The 23,631-nt window shown below is 44.5% G+C and overlaps 1 protein-coding gene across 1 annotated transcript in view; it reads left to right on the forward strand.

Annotated features, from left to right (window-relative positions):
• Positions 1 to 23,631, forward strand: part of GLIS3 (GLIS family zinc finger 3) — a 1,977,963-nt gene that overhangs the window by 514,555 nt on the left and 1,439,777 nt on the right. The window contains exon 3 of the mRNA XM_069625730.1: positions 17,984 to 18,191. Coding sequence (XP_069481831.1) covers positions 17,984 to 18,191 — 208 coding nt within the window. The remainder of the gene's footprint in view (positions 1 to 17,983; positions 18,192 to 23,631) is intronic.

Genomic DNA, 23,631 nt, shown 5'->3' on the forward strand with positions numbered 1-23,631 from the left:
AAGGAACCTAAAAGATAGCAACAGGTTAATCAGTTAAAGAATACAGAAAATCAAATAAATTGAATAATCCATGTGTTAATTGATTAGTTATTTGATTGCTTAGGTTCTAGATTTAAACTTAAAAGGAAATTTACAGTAGCGATCTGCAATGGCAGATAGCCTGAACATAGGATCAGAGACCATGACAAATCTTGAGAGGCAAGATGTAAATAATTACAATGTTGCGCGTAGTGAGTTTCTCGCAGGGGACGAAGCACAGTACATTCCGTAATGAGATGCATCATGGTTTCACGAATGTCCACCGAATTGCAAAAGCGGCAGAAGTTTCCAGAGTTACTCAACTGTCTCCTTTTGACTTGTAACTCTCTAGTATTCCACAGGTTAAATCGTAATTTTAGAATGTGATGCCGATATTTAGGGGATGGACATCGAATTAAATAGGATGATAAGGTGCGTATTTTCTTGTGTGGAAAACGAGCCTCATCAGCATCAAGATATGTTAAACATGCAGTACGGGTTGAAATCCAGTCAGTATGGTATATTTTTAATTTAGCTTTGTCTGGGCTTTGTATTAATAAGTCTAACAATACTTCTGCTTGGATTAGCACATGATAGACATTCATTAGCCAGGATTTAATGAAAAGCTGTTTAGAGGAAAACATATACAATGAAACATGTTTTAGCAAAACTTGTGCTCTGGTAGACAGTAGACATTTCCTAAAGAAGGAACATTTGCGCCAATTGTAAAGTGCCTGTATTGAAATTAGACCAAGCTCATACCTTAACCAGGCAACAGGGATGCAGTTTGGAAGATGTAATATTCTACGCCAATATTTGGCCTCCCATTTTGCCAATTGTGAAGATGGAATTTCTTGAATTGTTTCCAGGCCATATAATAGAGCTGGAACAGTTTTTGAGATCCAAAAATTCCAAGCTGGCAATATTGAAAATTTACCGAATTTGTGCATTAAGATGCAGGCTTGCGATATAAAAGATGTTAACCTTGTTTCCAGCCGCGAAAGATGGCCTGTTGGATGTTTTAGACTCTCAAACATGATGCCCAGATAGTTGTAGTTAGGCACCGTGTTAATAGGGGTTTGGTTCAGTGACAAAAAGCAGGAAGCAAATGAGTGGGCACCACGGGAGTATAAACCTGTTTAGTGTCCTTAAAGGTCTCTAATGTGATGAGTCTTTTTAAAGAAATATGGTTCAATGTACAGGAGCCGGCCGAGACACCCAAGCCCAAAAAACAGTAGAAGCAAAAGATTAGGTAAAATACCCATTCATACAGCCGCTTTCTGAAATCCCAATCTGGGTTTTATGTTAGTTGAAATTTTTCTAAATGCAGTTAGTGTGACCATTACAGCTGATTCAAGAAAAAATTCAAACTTGTTGTAGTTTTCAATGTTGGTTTTATTCTTCAAACCAAAGTTTTTTGTAAAAAAGTAACGAATAATCACTAATATTGTCCTTAGTGAGGAGGAATTTGCCACATGTCACTCTATCTGTAGACTTATATTGTGCCAATGCATTTCAGAATAAAACAATTCCTTCATCAGAGCAAGTCTAATCCATTTAAACATAATATATGCATGAAATCGTGTCAGCCATAACAAAAATAGTGTCCATATATAATCAATCCCATATCCAACGAAGCATGTGTATGTAAACATGAACATGAACAGTCATCATTCAAATGGTTAAATAAAATAACATACAATAACATGTGAAAGATTGCACATACCCGGTAGTATCGTATGCAGAATCAGAAGGCAGGAAATGACGGAAAAATAAAGAAAATACAGAAAGCAGATCAGTACCACGGTTAGAAGTTGTGTCAAGTAACCAATTAAGAAGGGAAAATGGTCCATTACCTCGTGTAAGTAAATAGTGGCGTTTTCTAAGCTTCAAAAACAGACAGCAGCACCAGGCTCGATGAGCAGTGGCTGCAAACAAGAAGGTGTGCAAAAGGAGCCTTTCAAACATATAGTAATGCATCGAGTAGTGGCAAGCGTGAAAACTGCCTTACCGCTTAAAGGAAACGGTGCGGAGCTGTTCTCTCCGTGTCTGCCGAAAGCAGACTGTCCTTGTTGCATCGGCGCGTTGCCGAGCAACCTCATTTTATGTGACACGTGATCGTGGCTCCTCGCTAGAGAGCGCGAGCCACGATCCGTGTCTGCAAGCAAGCCAATAGGCTTGAAAATCATGAAAACAAATAATTATGGGACATCATGGGTATATTATAGAAAAAGTAATCACAAAAAATGAAAAGCAAAGAAAAATGCGTAATTCATGGAAATAGAAAAAATACCAAAAACTACCATGCCAGTTAAGTGACCACACATAAGTTAGTGGGCATCGCCTTTTTGGAGAGAAGACTACGATTTGGGTTTTTGTAAGGTTTATTTTTAATTCATTTTTCTCCGTATAATTGAAAAAGGCGTTCAGCAAACGTTGTAACCCCACTTGAGTTTTGGAGATCAAGACCATATCATCTACATATAGAAGAGTTTGGGTAGTGTGGCCATTCAATTTTGGTGAATCTGAGATGACGGTGGACAAATCATGTCTAACATCTTGAATAAAATAGTTAAAGATGGCAGACGCAAGTAGGCAACCCTGTTTAAGTCCTCGAGAGGTATGAATTGTTTTGATAACAAGCCATCTAAAGTCAAACGAACCTTGATCGATGTATTGGAATGAAGGGCATATATAACATCCTGTAATGTTGCAGGACAGTGATCTCTCTGCAATTTCAACAAAAGTAGGACCCAACTCACTGAATCAAATGCTGCATTGAGATCGATGAATGCATAGAATACTTGTTGTTTTTGCTGGTGACACTGCAATTTGATTGAATTCAAAGTAAATAAGTTGATTGATGTCCCTATTCCTGTGACAAAACCTGTCTGATGGGGGTCGCGCAATTGGGCACAAAGAGTCCAGGCATTAAATTCAGCAAGAATGATGTTTGCGAAGACTTTCCCAGGGGCATCAAGTGAAATTGATTATAATGGATGTTTTCCAAGAGCTGGGAATTATTCGCGTGAGTAGAATGTCATTGAAAATAAGATACAGGATGTGTGACCATTCATTAGGGTATGCCTTAAACATTGAATTAGACAGCCCATCAGGACCTTGCGCTGGGGATGAGCTGATCTGCATTATGGTGGAACGAATTAATGTTTCAGACAGTTGTAGTTACCAGGTGGATTTAGTGGCCGGTGTGTATATGAGGTCATCAAAAGCTGGGTCAGCAAATAAAGTAGAAAAGTGGTTAATCCACTCAGCTTCCAAAACGCCATTAATTTGTGCGTCACCCTGAAGATTTGTCTTATCATTGTTTACCAGCTGCCACATTAATGCCGAGTTTTTGTTTGCCATGGCGGCTTGCATAGAGATGCTATCTCGCTGGAACTGAAGCGATTTCCTGCTTCTGAGCCAGTTTTTATAGCGACATTTGGCGATGTTTAAGAGTTGCCAACAGGATGGATCATTCTGGAAGAGTATTTGTTTCCTAAGTTTCCGGTATTCAGATTTCATGTTCTTGATTTCGTGATCAAAGATGTGTGGGTGGCAAGCACGGTTATGCCGCAAAATGGTCATATTTTGCCTAAAAGGTTTTAAGAGATCCTGATATTGCACCCCCTTCAAACGCCACTCATTATCTTCCAAGATGTTTGCTAGGGTCTGTATCTTTTTAGCATTCCAGCTTAGTCGATTTCTAGCGGTATTAACTGTTGGAACTTGAATACGCAAGACATGTTAAAAATTCCATGTAATCTGAACAACCAGAAGACAATGATCACTATTTGAGTGTGGACTGATGGTAAGTTTCTGAACATTTTGAAACAATTTTGGACTCATATAGATATAATCCAGCGTACTCTTTCTGGCTCCACGGTGCCAGGTGTAGTGTGCTTGAACATCACCCGCAACTGAACCATTTAACCTATGCAAGTTGCGGTTGGACATCATATTTGTCCATTGCAATGCCGATCGGGAAGGATTGGAAATGTCACTACAATCCAAATTGACGTCTCCTGCAACAATGATATGGGTGATCGACTGTTTGGTGGTGATAATATTTAGAATTTCATGCAAGCCGTCATAAAATTCCTCATCTCCCATAGTGAAGGTGTTGCGATAAATATTTATCAATGCCAATTCTTGGGAATGTCCCACGATGAGGACTAACTGGATCTGAGCACCTACTGAAGCCCAGGGAGTAACGGAGAAACCACTAGCTCGGTGAACGCCCACTAGTAAGCCCGAGGAGGGACGACCGCTACTCGGTATGGCCGAGAGAAGCGATAGTTCATAACAATCCCAAACCGGGCAGGTGATAAACCAAGTTTCTTGAAAGACTATTAAATGATAGACAGTAGAAAATGTGGCAATGATAGCGGGCAAATGAGAGTGACCCCTAGTATTCCAACTTAAAAGAAGGATCGTGTTTGTGTCATTTACTATTGGTGGTTACTGATGATTGAAGCCTTCACTTTGTGCCCCAACCGGATTCCTCTGTCCTCCACAATAAATGTTGGATTTCCGCATTAGCTGTTGAGCTTTGGCAGGGGCTGTCTCTGGTTCTTCTGCTATGAGAAAACCCATACTGAACAGTTGCATTCAGCATTTCCAGATGGAGTCTCGAACTAAGCCCGAAGGAATCCACAATCTGACAATTGAACAAGATGTTTCTGAAATGAATTCGATTTGTTCCATGTCATTGGACGCCAGATTTTTTAGATCCGCAATGTCTCTGAATATGTTTAGAACACTTTGGCGGTTCAAATCATAGCAAGGGAAATTACCTTCTCTGCATTTTATAATGAGCGTAAAAAAGTATTCACGTCGTGGATTTAAATGCCGTGAAACCGTCTGAGTGTTAAATTTCTGCAGGGCCCAATGCAAATAGGGAGTTTCATGATTTGTATTAGCATGATTGTGGGTGTCCACTTCCCTTTCCTCTTGTTGTACGACTGTTGAATTCAGACATAATTGCACATTCGAAGCCCCTGCCGCTGAGACTAAGTAGTTCTGTGCTTTTGCTAGGCTGGCAGCCAAATAGTCATCTATTTTTTGTTTGAAATTCTCCAGCTGAGATGTCGATGCAGGAGCAACCATGTGTTCTGTGGGGTTCTGTTCGTTTGGTTTGCTAGGTTGAGTTGCAGAAACCCCCGTAACCAGAGAATGCTGAGTGTCACAAAGGGTGCCCCCAATGGCTCGATTGGTGTTGTTATTTGGTTGTCCATGACCCATTGCTACATGTATCTGATCTTTCATAAATATTCTCTTATGTGCAGCATTTTGTAATTTTAAGGCCGCTAATTGCTTGTCGGCTTCAATATTCCGATCTATGGATTGGACTAGCTGCGACAATGGAGATAAGTAAGCACTCGCAGATGTAGCATTTTCTTGTACGGGTCTCCGCGCGGGCATGAACAAGAGCCTATCAGGTAATTTTGACATAGGTGACTGAGATGAATGCTGGGTAGAACTAACTTTGATCTTATCAGCCAAGACAGGGACGGCCATGGGCAGTGACGGACCGGGAACAGGTACAGTGCCTTGACAGGCTCTCGTCAATGATAGACTGTTCGGATGCGAGCCAGACAGGGCTGCAGATGGTACATTTAAGGTTAAGGGAACGTTTTCTGGACCTATAGGCATGCCTTCTTTCTCTTTTAAAGCAGTTGATTTGCCCAGGGCTTTAAAGAAAGAATTCAACGTCTTTTTAGTTTGCTTCAGGTTTACCATATTCTTTGTTTTTTTTAATGCCAGGCGTTTTTTTGTACAATCTTTGGGTTCCGAACTTTTAGGGCATCTAGGTGGCTAAGTCCTTGTACACATTTCTTTGTGCGAGGCAGCTCATATGACGGGCTTAGCACTTCAGTTTCCAATGGTTGACAAATTTGGGCCATCGAAGCGACCTCTTTCTGCGAGGATTCCATGTGAGATGGTTGCTCGATTGGGCGAATAATACCAGTAATCAAAGGTACTGCACTAACCCTTGAACTGGCTGGCTCATCTGCATGAGAGAAGGAAACCTTGGGTGACATTATTTTCCAGTTTGTTGCCCCTTCAGAAAGCTCATTGATCATTCTGGGCCCAATGGGCGAAGGGACATTTTTTGGCAGAGAGGAATTATAATGAGTCAACAGCCATTTCATGAGGTCGTCAAACTGCCTGGATTGGTGTGAAACCTTTTTGTCCAACAATTCAAACAGTTTGCACAGACTCATGATGGTTATATTTATGGGTGTCAACGCTGGTGCATCATGATTGTGTGTTGTAAAAACAGATCTGATGTAGTTTTCTTGGATGCTCTCGGAGTAGGTAGAGCAAAAGAGTGTAGCATAGAGTAAGAAGACTGTGGTGGCGAATGTTCAATCGTGGAGGGTTTGCTACACTGAGAATCAGCAGTTGGCTGGGCAGTCACACTCCATGGAATGGGGGACTCACTTTGACTGGCATGTATAGACAGGACAGTTTGATCCTGCTGTAGTGGGTGAAAGGAAATTGGAGAAAAGGCAATGTGAGAAGAAGAAAGGCGCGGGCAATTGTGTGTAGAGGCCAACATTGTGATGTCCGATAAAGTGCGCGGATTAACCATCACACTTGGTGTTTTGAGTGAGCTAGGGATTTCTTGTAAGTTAGAATGATCCAATTTGTTGTTGATCCCTAGATGGGAAGTTGACATAGAAGAAATGGAAACTATAGAATCATCTATGCTAACATCAAAGGTGAATTTTGTTTTCGTAGGTAGTACAGTACCTGTTAGAATGCAAGAATGGGCAGAGTAGAAATCTTATGGTACAGTTCCGACCTCATCACGAATGGGTTGATTTACAAAGCTTGTTGAGGTTACATATAGATTCGGGATTTGTGGCGGCATATTTGATGTAAGCCGGTACGCCATAAAGTACTGGATTAATGACTAGATACAAGGCACGGAAGAATCACTACCAAAGTGCGGGGGTATCTGGATTGGTATTTGAGGACTTTAAACAGTTACACTCTCAATTGTGGATGACTACAGGGCCCTTAGTCAAAGGCAGTAGCTAAAGGCCGTGCTCCTGCTGCGCGCCCCGTGCACCTCGCACAGCGAACAGTAAACAGTACTCGTGGTACTCGCTAGGTGCGCAGCGCAGGTGCGCAGAAGCTGCAATTGATAAAGGAGGCGGGAGGGGGCGCGGCCAGTCGTGGGGCAGGCACTCTGGAAGGAAGGCCTGAAAATAGTAAACACAAAAAAGAGGGTAAGAAGGACAAATAAACACAGAAAAACATTACTTCCAAAACGCCGACCAGGCGCGACGTGCAGGAGGCACCAAACGTCCTTTTCTACGTTATATTAACTATACGCCCCTTCGAGGCGCAGTGTGCAGGAGGCACCAAATGTATGAGCACAATGTCACTGCCCACCCCAATTTGAACACAATGTGCCTATGCAGTCACAGTCACCTTGAGACTTCCTGTATTAGAAGTCAGGCAGGCAAGGTGTTGCCGCTGTAGACGTCCTCCCGAGGAGATTCAATCAGCTTGACACGAGGAGGGGGAAGTGTTCAGGCAGCCGATCCACACAGTAAACAGTAGTCGTGGTACTCGCTAGGTGCGCAGCGAGGGTGCGCAGAAGCCGCAATTGATAAAGGAGGCGGGAGGGTGGCGCGGCCAGTCGTGGGGCGGGCACTCTGGAAGGAAGGCCTTGAGACTTCCTGTATTAGAAGTCAGGCAGGCAAGGTGTTGCTGCTGTAGACGTCCTCCCGAGGAGATTCAATCAGCTTGACACGAGGAGCGGGAAGTGTTCAGGCAGCCGATCTACACAGTAAACAGTACTCGTGGTACTCGCTAGGTACATTTGTGTAATATTACAATATACATGGCAGAAGTGGAGGAGGCAGTCCTCCACTTGCTAGATGAGGAGAGTGGCCTTGAGGTTGTTGCAGAAGACAGAGATGGAAGTTTCAGCTCTAAGGGTAGCAGGGAGTGAGTTCCAGAGTTTCGGTACAATATAGGAGAAGCCTAGACCGCCCGCTGTGGCTCTCTTTATGCGTGGTATGGAGGCACCAAACGTCCTATGCGTGGTATGTGTAGCTGGTTGGTGTACTGAGCTCTGGTGGGGCGAGTGGATGTGGTCCTTGATATTGCTTCAGATAGGTATGCTGGAGCGGTTTTGTTGATGCACCTGTGAGTGATTTTGAGGATTTTCAGAGTAATATGGTCTTTGACCTGGAGCCACCGGGCTTCACGTCTGGCGTGGGATATATGGTCTCTTCTAGGGATGCTCATGGTGGCTCTGAGGGCATTGTTTTGTGTGGTTTTCAGTCTGTGAATGTTTTTGGCGGAGGTGCCAGCTAGAAGGCCGTTGCAATAATCGAGTTTGGCTCCTATAGTTGCTCTAGCTATGGCCAAGCGGTTGGGGGTGAATAAGTAGGGTTTAATGGCATTGATGAGTTTTGCGCTGATCGCTGATGCAGAGGCTATGGCGCTGACTTGTTTGTTCATCTATAGATTTGCATCAATGTGAACATCTAGAGTCTTGACAGAGGATGATACGGTGATGGTTGAGTTGTCTATGTTGAAGTTGTTGTATTGGGGGCTTAGTTTCTCGGGTGCTCGGGAGTTGCAGTTCTCTAGGTTTGTGTAGGTCTCTAGTGTCTGCAGGACTGAAGCCTCTGGAACTACATCCGCCATCTTGGAGTTCCTAACTCCCAAGTTCTGTTTAGGGTGCAGGTATATGTATTGGATGTCGGTCACTTCCTTCATGGTAGCTTACAGTTCTGAAGTGGTGCTCGGGGCTTGTTGACACTCCCCCAGGATTCCTCGGCCTAGCTCATTCCCTCTCTCTCCAGAATTGAGAGTGGTTTCTGCACACACACATGGGGCCCCGAGCATGCAGATGTTGCCAGCTCCACTGGACCACTGCTCCTTCATTCTTTTAAAGGGGCCAATCTTATTGTCCCTTTGGTTCTACTAGTACACAGCGTAGGATTGGAATTATCCTCCCTCTAGGTCACTGAGCAAACTTGTGGAGGACAGAGACGGGATCTTTTACCTTCCACCCAACAGGATTATGGAACTTGTAGTGTCCACGTGGCTGGCCCTGCTATGCAAGCAGGCTGCAGTGCGGTGCCCTAGTGTATCCACCATATATCACCTTGGCATCCACTATCCAGAATGTACAGAGTCTGTGACACATATGACCAGCGCACTGCTGGGCCTCATTTCTAAGCAGGGGACTTCATTATAGGAGCCATGTCTTAAGTAGGTATCCTCTGCAAACCTCTAAGAGGGAGCAGAGTGGTGTGTTATGTGCCTTCATTGGTTAGTTGGCTGCTCCATTGTGGCATCCTCATGGGTCTCCTCCTTTCTGGGGCCACGACGGGCCAGAGTTGTTAGTGGGGACGCGCATTCTGTGACCTCTCCTATTACCTGTGAGATCCTTCCGGATTCTTGTATCTCTCCTTTTGTCCTCAATGTCTATATCATTCCCTTTCTGACATTATTGGCAAGGTTGTCATGAAACTCTCTGGACAATATGCCACAGACTCAGCCAATCTTAACAGGATCTATGTTTCCATCCATGAGTGGATGACCATGAATTTGTTGGCTCTTAATGCAACTAAAACAGAGCTCCTCATATGGCCTCGGCCCCAAAACTTAAAGCTCTTCCCTCAGAGTATCTTAGTTTTACCATCCTGAATGCTGTCATTCCGGTGGCTAAAAAAGTGAAGCCTCTTGGTGACACCTTTGATTCTGAATTGACCATGAACCATTATGTTGCACAGATTCGAAGTTCCTGTGGTTTTGTCAACAGGTTGCTCAGCAACATTTGACCTTGTGTGTCCCTTGAAAATGTTGCTATTCTTGCCACGGCTCTTATAAACTCACGCCTGGTCTAGTGCAATAGCATTTTGAGCGGTTGCTCTCAGACTGCTCTGTCCTCCCTTCAGGTAACCCAGACCAGTGCAGTACGAGCTTTAATTGGCTTGTTTAAACGCGCACATATTACACACGCAAGACAGAATCTGAACTGGCTGCCTGTAAAGCACAGAGTGACTCACAAGATTCTTACCCTGACACACAAGTCTATTCTCGATATAATAATAATTTGGCATTTTTATAGAGCTACGAACCCTCAGGTATCTGAGCGCTGCTTATTATTACCCACGGTGTAATTTATCGACCTCAGAAAGATGAAAGGCTGAGTTTGGCCCCGCCGGGATTCGAACCTGCTGTTAGCAGGCTCTGCACCAATGTCAAAGCGAGCGCTCTACTCGCTGTGCCACCTAAATACCTTTCAGGTCGACTCAAACATTATTCTCCAGCCCGCATTTAAGATCCACGTACCAGCTCAGACTTGTACAGCCACGGCTTCAGACTGGTGTCAGTGGGTGGACTGGGTTTTGATGTTTGTGGTCCGTCCACTTGGAACTCCCTGCCTTTGACTCTTCATTCCATCACCTCAATAGTGGATTTTAAAAAGGGACTAAAGACAATGTTATTCAACCAGTCTCCTGATTAGCCTCTCCTGTTTCTCTCTCTGACCTTTTGACCTATTAGACACTGAACCTCTGTCTATGTTGCTCCTCCTGGTTTTGTAATGCATTGTTTTGTGTGCACCCTGAGGTCTGCGGGCGTGTGGCGCGCTGTATAATAATTCCAATAAATAAATAAATTAGTCCTTGTATGGTTAACATGGTGATATCTGGTTCACAGTGGTTGAGAGCGTTTTGATGCAGGTAGTTTTGCATTATGTTTTGGTGTTCAGGGATTCCTAAATGGGTGGGTTTGGATGCTCATGCAGGGATTTCTTTGCATCAGTACAGTGGATCCCTGATGCGATGAGGTTAATGACTTGCATTGTCTGTAGAATTTGGGTGGAAGCAAATGAACAAGGGCAATACTACAGTGTGATGTACTACTTTTGTCTTGGTTTATATGACAGATGTCTGTGTGCTGTGATTTCACTTTATTAATCCAAGATACACATTGCTTTCTTGACATCAGTGTAATTCTTTGCACTGCTGAAATGGTGGTTTCATATTTTGCCTTTTGTAATAAAGAATTTGTACTGTACTGTACATTTCATGCATTGTGTTCCTCGAGTTGGTTCATCGTTTTCTTCGCAAGTGGCTATTAATTTCTGCTAGTGTGTATTTGGCATACGCGGTCTGAATACAATTACAGTTTGGGACTTCGGTTTCTACTAAGTACAGGAAGTCGTTTGCAAGGCCAGCTTTTCTTCCCCTTAAATTAATGAAGTGGCTTTGGGTGTGGGCGTGGTTATGTTGGTGAAGTAGTATTTGCCTGATTCAGAACATGTAGATGATTGGTGCATACAGCTTAATTGCATCGATTTCTGTGTTCCTCAATTGTCTAGCCATTAAGGGGTTATAGATTTACTGGAGCAGCACTCTTAACATGCCATCGTCTATTCCATAGTCACACATTTTGATATGAAGGATTTCCCCAATAGGAACCATTATTCGTTGTGTTGATTATGGTAGGTGAGCTGGGGTTATGATAAAGAGAGCAGTTTGCAAACCTCAACTTTGTATCTAAACCAATTTCATAACTCTTCTCAATAACGGCAACCTAGATTTTCTTTTGTTTTTAATGAGCCTATGTCAACAAAATTGATTTTTTTTACAATATTATCTCTTCTGGCAAATGCCCTTGTTTTTGCCATCTCATAAAATAAAGTGTGAAGGCAATAGGACAACAGTGTGAAATATTCTGACACATTTCAGTTAAGATATTCTCACACAGCACTACTTGAATAATGAGTTTTGGGGATGCTGGTGCCCCTGAGCTCAGTCTTAAACACATGTCTACACAAATAATAATTGGCGGTGTAAGCATGTTTGTATGGTATATGTATATAAGCCAGACCTGGCTTGCAAGCAGCAGAAGGCTGTCCAAATGTAAAGGCAAGAGTGACAGCACATCATGGAAGTGTCCTAAAATGATGGGAAGGCGTGTACAGATGTATGTGCTTTGAGGTTCCTGGCACTCCAACAGGATATCCCTGAACAGCAGTATCTTACAGTTCTTTCTTAAACATTCCAAGTCTTGGACGTGTTTTGATGTCTGTGGGAAGTTGTTCAACAGTTTTGATGTGTAACAGGAGAAGGCCAGTTTGAGTTCTTTCCGGCCAGGCATTTGTTATTATACAATTGTGTGGTGTTCTAACTTGTGGAACTACAGTAACTCCCGAGCAGTTCTTGGAATTTCATGAACGAGTCTATGCGTGCGAGTGGCGACTTGGTAGTCTGGATTGACATAGATTTTAATGCTCTCATGTGTGTATTGAAAACATAATTTTTGGTGATTACTGCCTTAAAAGTTGTGTTACCATAAAATGTAGGATTATTATAATATTCTATTTATATCGGAGGGACTGCTGGCTTGCAAGGTTGTAGTTTGAGGATTTTAGCAAATGTACTGCAAGCAATAATTCAGCTGTTGTAAGTCTGATTGTTTCTGGATGAATGTTGGTGGTGAACCCTACACTTCAACTCCAATCTAGTAATGCAGTGATGCTGTAGAATTGACAGTAATTCTATTACTGCTGAGAAAAGTGGTGGTAATTTTATTACCACCAGCAAATGACTTCATCAGTCAACTTAAATTGAGACTCAATGATATCTTCATATTTGGTGGCTTTGAAGGATGCAAGCATGATGGTGGCTTCATTGGTAGTGTTGGGCATGAACATGCACTATTCAGTTACTGTCCTTGAGCGAGTGGGCCTGCGTAGGTTTATTAAAAGTGGTTTTGTCAGTGTGGGCTCTGATTTGTCAGATTTACCACTGAAAAAGTAGTGTCACTTTTCTCCACTTGCTGCAAAATTTGGGTTCTGCAAAGCTCTGCTTTTGTTTCCAGTCTCTGCTATTAGTGATGTGTAACACAAGGCTGTGTCCATTTTATTGAGAGTGTGGTGAGCGCTCTGCAGTTTTGTAAGCTTGTCCAGATCCAATTGAATGTTGTTTTTACACCAGATTATCTCTGCTCGGTGGATGGCGCACTTGTTCTTGTGTACTTGGTATAGCACTTGAGTATACCTGGGGCAGGTGGCGTTGCCTTGATACAACACTATTTCAGTGGCATACTGTGGCGATCAGAATGGTCATGATGTTAATGTTAATGTTAAAGGACATTTGTACCGCGCACTATCACCACCGGAGTGGCCCCCTGGCGCTCTGGCGGCTCTGAAAGAGGAAGGGAGGGGGGGTTAGTGGGAAGAAGCTGGAAAAGTGCAAGGGAGCAGTGATGTGCTGTTGGCGGCCTCAGCCCGGTGGGTCTGTTGGCTGGGCCTGGGGTCTTTACGGCCGGTAGTCGTCATGTACTGTTGTGCGAGTCTATGTGTGTTTTTTGTTATGTTGTTGCAATGTAGTGAAGTTTATGCAAGTTTTTTGCTACCTGACTTCCCTTCTCACTCGTACGGTTAGTGCACCTGCCAATGCCCACAGCTCAGATAGTGTGGTGATTGCCAATATGCTGATAATTCCAAACATTGTGGAACCTGGTGGCAACAAAGGGGCGAGTGCAGGTTTTGGGTGGGATTATGTGGGTGGTTGACTCCGTTTTTTTGGGTGTCTCCTGTGTTCCAATCTAACCGGTGTCCTTCGTCTCGGCGCCGTGCCAGCCTTTTCAAATAGGCAATTGTCCACAGTCGGTACTGGGAGTTGTCCGTGTGCACTCCAGTCTGGTCATCTCTTTTTTCTTTCCGTTTCGGTTTTCAGTTTGAGTATGTGGTGTTGAAGAGGGGGGGAACAATGATTACAATTGAATAGCCAGGTTTTTAGTAATTTCCTAAATTTTAGGTGATTTTTGGTGTTTATTTCTTTTGGGATGTTGTTCCAGGTTTTTGCGGCTAAGTGGTAGAAGGAGGTGCCTCCAGGTTTCTTCTCGAGGTATGGTTTTTGGTTCCAGGCAGATTTCGTTGCTCGACCTGAGGAGTCTCGTTGGCTTGTAGATTGTTATTTTCTTTTGTAAGAATTCAGCTCCCTGTCCACTGATTGCCCTGTGCGTTATGCACAATGTTTTGAAGGTAATGCAGTGTTTTACTGGGAGCCAGTGTAGTGTTTTTAGGGCAGGAGTGATGTGTTGTCTTCTTGATAGTTTGAGGAGTAGTCTGGCTGCTGCATTTTGGATCCGTTGTAGTTTCTTCAGGAGGTATTCTGGTATTCCGAGGTAGAGGCTATTTGCATAGTCAATTCTTGACATGATGAGGGCGACGATAGTGATTGTTTTGTGTGTGAAGGAGAGGAAAGGTAGGATTTGTCTTGCCGTGTGGAGGAGGAAAAAGCATTTCTTGACTGTTGCATTAACTTGTGGTTCTAAGGTTAGGGTGTTGTCCATCAGGACTCCCAGATTTGTTACTACCTTAGATGGTGATGGTGCGGTTCCCATTTCCGTTGGCCATGGGATGGCGGTTTCGTTCTCTTGGTCTTTGGATATGATCATGATTTCTGTCTTTCCTGGGTTGATTTTCAGGTTGTTGGCAGTCAACCAGTTGAAGACTTCTTTTAGACACTCGATTAGGGTTGAATGATCAGCTTGGGTGTCTTTGATTTTGTAGATGATTTGGGTATCATCTGCGTAGTTGTAGCATGTAATGTTGTATTTTTGGAAGGTTCTGATGACCGGAGTCTGGTAGTTGCTGAAGTACAGTGGTGATAGTGAGGATCCTTGTGGCACTCCACAGTCGTTAGCTCTTGGAGTGGATTTGAAGGGTTTAATCCATACGGATTCTGTTGTCTGCTAGGAATGATTTAGTCCAGAGTAGTGCTGTGGCTGTTATGCCTATGTCTTCTAGTCTTTTGGTTAGGGTGTCATGGCTAACTGTGTCGAAGGCTGCGGAGAGGTCGGTTAGAATGAGGGTGAAGGTTGTGTTTGAGTCTGCGTTAGTTTTTAGGTCGTCCCAGTTGTGGTTAAATGTACAGAGAAGAGAGCCAACGTCCATTGTTTCAGGACATGCAGTGGTTGCCAGGGAACAGAGGTACTGCCAACTTTTCGGTTTGTGAACAAGTATGATACATTACAAGCAATGTGACAGTCATTCTTGCTTACAAAAGCGTCGTTACTTTTGTGCTACGTGACCTGCACTTCTTCCTCGATGCAATACTTTGTTTCCCTGTGTTGTAGCACTGTTTTGATCTGGGCAAAATATGTTATCATGCAATTTTGTTCAATGCCCAGGTTTTCTTTTTCCGTCAAGGCATGTTTCAAACCCTGTTTTAGTTTGCTGTGGGGCAACAGTCGTTTTTTTATCTTTGAAACATCACATTTACAGTCATGTGTAAAATGTATGTTTAAAAGTGTTAGCATTATTTTTGCTCTACTCCACATTTTCATTCATTTGTATGGGGTACGAAACAGAATTAAAGTTACAGTTACAGACACCCCCATTTTCTTTGCAATACGAACGCACAGCCATTGCGCCACCATGACATATTCACACTAGCGGCAAGTTTGTGTATTCCTAGAGAATCCACTGGCTTTCTACAACACCAAAACGTGGGTGGGTTCTATAGGAATGCATTGTAAATGCTGCTTACCATGCAGAAATTGCAGGCTACATTCACCTAATTTGCACTGCAAAGTGCAAAATGAAGACGTAAAGGTGATCTTTGCTTTTTGCACCTTCTTTTAGCACATTGTAGTACAGATGACTAAAATTGCATGAAGAGGACCTGTTTGCACCTAAGTGCAAATGTAACGTCTCCTCGTTGTAATGTATGCTTTGGAGGCAAGCGACCCTCCTCCTACTCTGCATGGTATATTACCATTGAACCAAACAACGTACTGAACAAAAGGGAAAGGATTACACAAATAACACCATGGTAGGATGGCAGGAAAGATAATGGGAAAGCAGAGGATTTTGGTGTGGTCACAGCATCGCCCGTGAAGGGCAAACTGAACAAATAGGCCTACAAATCCAAATTCAGAAGATGTTACTTAGAAAATCTTTTTTAGATTTTTAGAAAGATGTTTTCACATAGAACCACTGTTTTAAACTTGGAACCGAAGTAGATCGATATCATTGTTGCCTTCAGTAACATTTAGCTTCTTATTCCTCATCACTGTTGTGGGGCAGATTGTGCAGGGTTCCAAAGTGAGGGGGGCTGGGATCTATTTAGCTCCTGCTTGCAGCTCAGAAGAGACCAGTTAGCTGCACGCCATCAGCTACCACGAGCTACTTGTGGCTCCTCCAGGCATTGTCTGTGCTGTGTTTTGAAATATGTTATGATAAGACCTGTCATTCTATGTCATTCTATTATCATGATGTCCTGATAAGTTATTTGTTACAAATCATTGCATGTTATTTTATGACATGCTCTGTCGTGTAATGTCATGATATGTCCTGTCGTTGCATGGCATGATATGACATAACATGCTCCCAGTTTGACATTCAGAGTAGGCTCCCATTGTAACATTCCCAGTAAGATTGCCATTCCCAGCTATCTCCTAGACTTCCTTTCCTAGTATATTCGCAGTTTGACATTCCTAGTAAGCTTGACATTTCCAATAAGTAACCAGTTTGGTGCTCCTAGTATGGCATTCCAAGCAGGCTCCTACTTTGATATTTCCAGTATTCCCCCAGTTTACACAATTCCAGTATACTGGTGCAAAAAGTCACATATAAACCCAAAAGATTAGGAAGAGTAAGCTCCTGTTCTGCTTGTGCAACTCAAACTGAAAAGACAAAACACATATGATTAGACCTCATAAAACTTAATGGAAATCAATGTGAGGAGGTCCAGGACCTATCACAATGGGAAAAGACCTTCCAAATATTTGGGATAAATCGAGTACCTATGATACCATCAGATGGCAAAAGCTTAGCTGTTTACCCCCCACAATGGTGACTGATGAGTAATATCATCAGACTCCACATGTCAACTCTCTGACTATTAACTCTGATCAGCAGACCTGATAAAAGTGTATAATGTTCTTTAAAGGTTATCGTGCTAATCCAATATGAACCAAGGACAACTAATCCAATAGGAACCAAGGACGAAAACATTGTAAATACGTATTATTTGGAGGTCCTGGAATGGGGGGCCTGACCTGAAGGATTTAGAAGCACTAATAAGGTGGCACAAACAAGTGATAGCTACTAGCTTGGGCAACTTGGGCAACACAATGGATGGATGGGGACATGCTCAGGATTCATGGTATCAGGTGGCACAAACTATCAAGATAATGGATTGGTGATCGTGGGATACAAGAACATTAAGGGGGTTTAGGGGCTCAGAGGTAGCTAGCATAGAGATCTGCGTCTAACCTACAGTTAGTGCTTCACTTGACATTTTCACAGAAATATGGAATTCATTGAAGTTTTCGAACTTAAATGCTAACATGCTTAAAAAGCTGACAACTAAAGACTTCCATGACAAAGAAATTCATGCAAAAAGCTAGCTAAAAGATGACTTGTGTCTTATGTTTTTAGTTCTGTGAAGACAAAGGCAGACAAATTAGCCACTGGGTTTGTACAATCCCCAACATGGCTGCAGAGAGAAGAGGGAGCAAATTGGGAGATGTGCAAGGAAAATAAAGACTATGTTCATTTTAAGAGCACTTCTGAGGCAGTACCATCAAAAGGCATATGTTTTTTGGGGTCTTTTGTGGTATTAAAAACTTCCAAATAGGACTTAACTGAAGCACTGATCACAATTACAAAATAATACATACTGTATTTTAAAAAGGTTTTTATTCATATTATTGGCCCCGTTTATCTGACACCCCTGCAAGTGCATTGTCACTATACAACAATGCACCTTTTGACTCCACCCTTTTTTCATGTAATCCTTTTAGTGGGCATACAACTTGTATTGAACTGGCCAAATGTGGATGCTCATAACATCAAAATCTGCAACTGTTGTTGGGCTTGATGTGAGCGTGGATGCACTGAATTATGCTACCAGACTGCTTGCTGACTGGTACACTAACCAAATACATGTATTGTTTCTAGGTGGCCTTGGATACGGACCTCAGTGCACGTCCCTGGGAAAGAATAGTGGCAACAATCTTGTGGTCACTAGCAGCCCTATGGTGGTTCAGCGACTGGGACCCATCTCCCCCAATGCCAACAAGGCATCAACAGCATGCAATCAGATCAGCCCTGGTATACAGAAGTCTGTGCACCCAGCACACTTGAGCATACCTTCATCAGATGCAAGGTCAGACTTTTTTACTATAATGCTCATAAAGTACCCATGGGATTGCCATGCAAACATTGAGTTGCTCTCTTGAAATACTGTCAGTTCTATTCCGGGAAGATGGAAAAGCATGTCTACTGTGATTGCATTCTTACTGCTCTAACAACAATAACTACAAAAGGATACTAGTGGAACAATAGTACCCACTCTTGCAGGCTTTTCCATGGACCAAAATTAAGGTTACCAGGGAAAGCCTGCAAGTGGTTGTCCCATATATATGTATCAGCAGAGCAGCATAATCTTCGGGGTGCTAATGACTTTTTTTCATGGGAAAGAGTGCAGGCAAGGCAGGCCAGATGATTCTCATGAGAAATTAAACCTACAATTCAAGAAGTCCACTTCGGAATTGGTAAGTGGACTACAGTGTATTCTCCATTTTCATTGGCAACCATGCAGAAGAGCGGCTAGAGAAATGGGTGTGGATGGTGGCCTGCACACAGATATGTAAACGTTCACGGATTAAGGGGGACAGCATGGTGTGGTGGGTCTCTGGCATGGGGACAGGAGGCATACCAATTCAAAGGCTCGGAATTCAGGTCTCTCCAGTATACTCGGGGGTCTACTAAAAAAAGAAAATACAGTTATAACATTTAAATAGGAGATTTAAATAAACAATGGCATATTTTTTAAATGTTTGTTTTATAAATTATACTTTACTTGTCATTGTGTTTTTGAGCTCGGATATCTACAGAATGCAGGAAAGTTGCACACTGAAGCAAGGTTTTCTGTAGTTTCTTACACTGTAAAATCTTAGTTGATCAGGATTGCTATTTTCACACAGACTCACCGAGGCAGAAATAAGTAATCTTTCTCAAACTTAGTGCCAGGTGGTGATCGTTTAGCAAATTGTATTTCGAAGGGATTGTGTCCTCCGACGTATTCCTTATCTTAGATAGAAATCCTTCAGCTTTGCTGGCCTCGGAAAATTTTTTCGCCAGAGGGCGCTGCGCGTCGATGATCGCCGAGTCGATGACCCTCGACGGCCTCCGTGCCGACGTCGACGTCATCCTGCCTATAAAGGCCGCGTGCAGCGTCCGTTGCTCAGTTCCGTTTTTCCGCGCTTCGTTGTGCCTCGGAACACCGTTGCTCAGTTCTCGTCAAGATAACGTATATAATAACTACTATTTACCTCGATATCGATGGCATCCTCCTCCGACCCGACGACCCCTCGGTCCGGTTTCAAAAAGTGCCGAGACTGCGGGAAGAAAATGTCGTTGACGGACCCTCACAGGGTCTGTTTGTGGTGTCTGGGAATCACGCACCAGAGTTCGGAGTGTGAGGAATGCCTTTCCATGACGGCGAAAGCCTTGAAGGAGCGTAGGGGGAAGCTCGAGAGAGGTAGGTCAACTTTAACTTCCTCGAAAGCTTCTTCGGTAGAGTCGAGACGTTCGTCTCCTCACCATAAAAAACACTCTCGATCTAGATCACGAAGTGGCTCCCACCACTCGTCGACATCGAGACACTCGAAGAAGAGACGTAGGAGATCCCCTTCGTCATCTTCGTCGAGTTCTCCTGAGAGAGTTCATTGCCCCACAAAACGCAGCTCGCAAGCTGAGTGGGAGGAATTCAGGAAAAAGATGCTAAGCGTCTTCGAGAAAGCGGCCTCGTCCCCCTCGAAGACAGCTGAGGGTGATACCCCGGGTAAAAAACCCAAAAAATCTAAACGCCGCGAGTCGCAGTACCCGGCGGAAAAGTCAACCCGAAAGCGCCTCGAGCCATCGGGAGATAAAGCATCATCGACGCCATCGTCGAAAACTCCTTCGAAACAGAGGTCGGCGCCATCGACGCCGTTGTCGAAGGATTCATCGGCGCATCAGTCGATCGAGTCGACGCCGACGTCGACGCCGATATCGACGCCGGTGAAGGAAAGAACCACGGCTACTCCACAGCCAACGGTTAGACAAAAGACCTCCGACTCGACGCCGAGAACGTCGACGTCGTTCTCGAGCAAGACTCCGATCCTTTCGAGTTCTTCGAGGCCTAGTACACATTTCTCGACGCTTTTCACGGCGCCTTCGAGTACTTTCACGTCGGTGTCGACGACATCGACGTTTTCAAGGCCTGTGATGATGGCTCCTTCTGCATTGGAAATGGGGTTTATACCATTCCAAAAACCAATGTATCCCCCTTTAACCTCGATTTTTGAGGAAAGGGAGGATTCAGACCAAGATATTGATTTACAGAGGACCACATCACCAGAGCCAGAGACTTTCGCCTCTGAGGAAGGAAGATTAAAAAATCTTCAGGATGCACTTCAGGAAGCTAGTGGCTTGGACACTTCTCCTGAAGCAGAATTTATCAAACCAGACCCAGGAGAACATGCGGAGACTCCATATAGAGCTCTGATGTCTAGAATCATAGAATTTATGGGTTGGTCTGCACCTTCTCCTGCCTTTCAGCAGGATGACCTCACTGACATACTGGACAAGGGCCCACAGGAGGATCCTGTGGTTCCATTTCACTCTGCTCTACAGAGAAGGATTTTGACAAACTGGGAAACGCCAGAAATTATCCCGGCAGTAAATAAAAAACTGTCAACAAAATACAGGGTGGCTAGTTCTGACCCTGAATATTTGTCAAAACACCCTACTCCTGAGAGCTTGGTTGTACAGGCTGCAACCTCATCAGGCAGCACATCTGCATACCCCACTGCTCCGCAGGATAGGGATGACAAAAAATATGATGCCATGGCTAAGAAGGTTTTTTCTGCCTGTAGCATGGCGTTAAAGTCTATTAACGCGACCTGTACGCTCGCTAGGTTCAGCCACACCCTTTGGGAGTGCGCTTCATCAGCGGCTGACTGCCTCCAAGAAGGAGAGGAAAGGGACGCATTTTTAAACATCATCAGGGATGGTAAAGATGCGATGTGCGAGACCCTACAAACTGGCCTAGATTCTGCTGACAGTATCAGCAGGGCCATGGCGGCAAGTACCACAATCCGCAGGCATGCGTGGTTGAGGAAGTCTGGTTTTGCCTCTGACGTGCAGACCAGGCTTTTGAATATGCCCTTTGACGGTTCTACCCTCTTTGGAAAGAAGGCGGATGACAGTTTGGAGAAACTGCAAACGTCCAAGGCAGCAGCCAAGTCATTGGGAGCTGCTATCCGTCAGAATACCTTTCGTCCTTCGGGATCATCGTGGAGAGGACGGTCCTTTCGTTACTATTCCTCATATGGAAGGGGCAGGGGACGACCGGCTCAAAGAGGCCAAGGAAGATTTACCCGTGGTGGACGGGGTAGGGGAAAGAAAGCCGCACCCGCAGGAGCAGGAGCCACTTTACCTTCGGCAACTGCATCAGCCGCTTCAAAACCACTCTGAGGTCTCCCCTCACAGAACACCAGTAGGGGGCAGGTTAACTCACCATCTGACGGAATGGCAGGCTATTACGTCAGATGCTTGGGCTCTGGAGACAGTGGCCCAAGGTTACTGCCTGCCCTTCCTACATATCCCTCAGAGTCATCCACCGGGGAACAACCCTTTGAAGCTTCCAGATCCGCTCCTCTTGCAGGAGGTTTTAGACCTGCTAGAGAAAGGTGCCATAGAACTGGTACCTGTAGCGGAAAGGAACAAGGGTTGGTACTCCCCCTACTTCATAATACCGAAGAAGGACGGAGGACTGAGACCCATCTTAGACTTACGGGAATTGAACAAATTCCTCCGAAAGGACAAGTTCAAGATGGTGACTCTCTCTCAGATCCTTCAGGCCCTCCAGCTTCAGGACTGGTTGGTATCTCTAGACCTCCAGGACGCTTATTTCCATGTGCCGATCCATCCCAGGCACAGGAGATACCTGAGGTTCGCAATTGGCAGCTCTCATTATCAATTTCGAGTTCTGCCATTTGGGCTAACCTCCGCCCCGAGGGTCTTTACCAAGCTAATGTCGGTTGTGGCTGCAAGTCTAAGGAGGGAAGGGATTCATGTCTACCCTTACCTAGACGATTGGTTGATCAGAGCTGTATCTTCGGAACAGGCTCAGAGACAACTAGATTATGTTTGCCACTTCCTTCACAAGCTGGGCTTCTCCCTCAATTTAAAGAAGTCACAGATGATACCATCACAGAGACTCCAATTCATTGGAGCAGTCCTGGACACTTCCCTGGGAAAAGCCTTGCCACCAGAGGTGAGGGCTCGAGATATTCTGCAGATGGTCATCAGATTTCAGAATGCCCAATATCTCCCAGCCTACGACTTTCTGAGGTTGCTAGGCCTCATGGCATCCTGCATATTCCTCGTGCCGGAGGCTCGCCTGAGAATGAGATCCCTCCAGTGGGCACTGAGAACTCAGTGGTCACAGTTCTCAGGAAGGATGACAGATCTCCTTCGGATCCCGGTCAAAGTAGCCCGAGACCTTCAGTGGTGGGCCTGTCGGGAGAACATCCTGAAAGGAGAAATGTTTTGGCAACCATGGCCGGAGATAACAGTAGTCACGGATGCCTCACTCACGGGGTGGGGAGCTCACGCCAACGACTTGACCATCAGCGGTCGTTGGTCTCCATCGGAGTCCAGACTACATATCAACCTGTTGGAGCTGAGAGCCATCAGACTAGCGCTGAAGGCTTTTCTGCCGTCTGTACGGGGAAGAAACGTCCTAATAATGACGGACAATACAGTGGCCATGCACTACCTCAACAAAAGAGGAGGCGTAGGCTCACTACCACTGTGCAGAGAGGCGATGCAGCTCTGGTTTTGGGCAATTCAGGAAGGAATCTCTCTATCGGCAATTCACCTAGCCGGAGAGAAGAACTTGACAGCGGACGCTCTGAGCAGGCAGAGCACAGTCTCTCACGAGTGGGAGATAGCTCAGGAAGTCCTTCAAGAGATCTTCGCCCTTTGGGGAACCCCTCAAGTGGATCTGTTCGCCACCAGTATCAACAGGAAGTGCGACAGATTTTGCTCAAGGGAATTTCCCCCGAGAGGAGCTCTAGGAGATGCGTTCGTAGTGGACTGGGAGTTCCCACTTCTGTACGCGTTCCCTCCGGTCCCTGTCATTCCTCAAATGATCAGGAGGTTGAGAAGGTTTCGGAAGACCATGATCCTAATTGCCCCGGATTGGGCCAGGAGAACGTGGTACCCGGACCTTCTAGACATGTCCATCTGCCCTCCAATTCGACTGCCATACAGAGAGGATCTTCTCTCGCAGAAGGAAGGTCAGGTTCTCCATCCAGCCATCAAGACCCTCAACCTTCACGCTTGGTGTCTGAAAGGTTGAGGTACAAGGATTGGGACCTTCCGGATGATGTTATGGAGGTGTTGCTTTCGGCCAGAAGGCCGGCAACTAAAACTCTATACCGCTGCCGTTGGAACAAATTTTGCAGCTGGTGCAGAGAAAAGAATATTGAACCCTTTTCTTGTGGTACACCTATGGTGTTGTCATTCTTACTTTACCTGGCTAATTCAGGCCT

The sequence above is a fragment of the Ambystoma mexicanum genome, chromosome 6p (assembly GCF_040938575.1).
Source record: "Ambystoma mexicanum isolate Mex_15411 chromosome 6p, UKY_AmexF1_1, whole genome shotgun sequence".
In the NCBI taxonomy this organism is placed as follows: Eukaryota; Metazoa; Chordata; class Amphibia; order Caudata; family Ambystomatidae; genus Ambystoma; species Ambystoma mexicanum.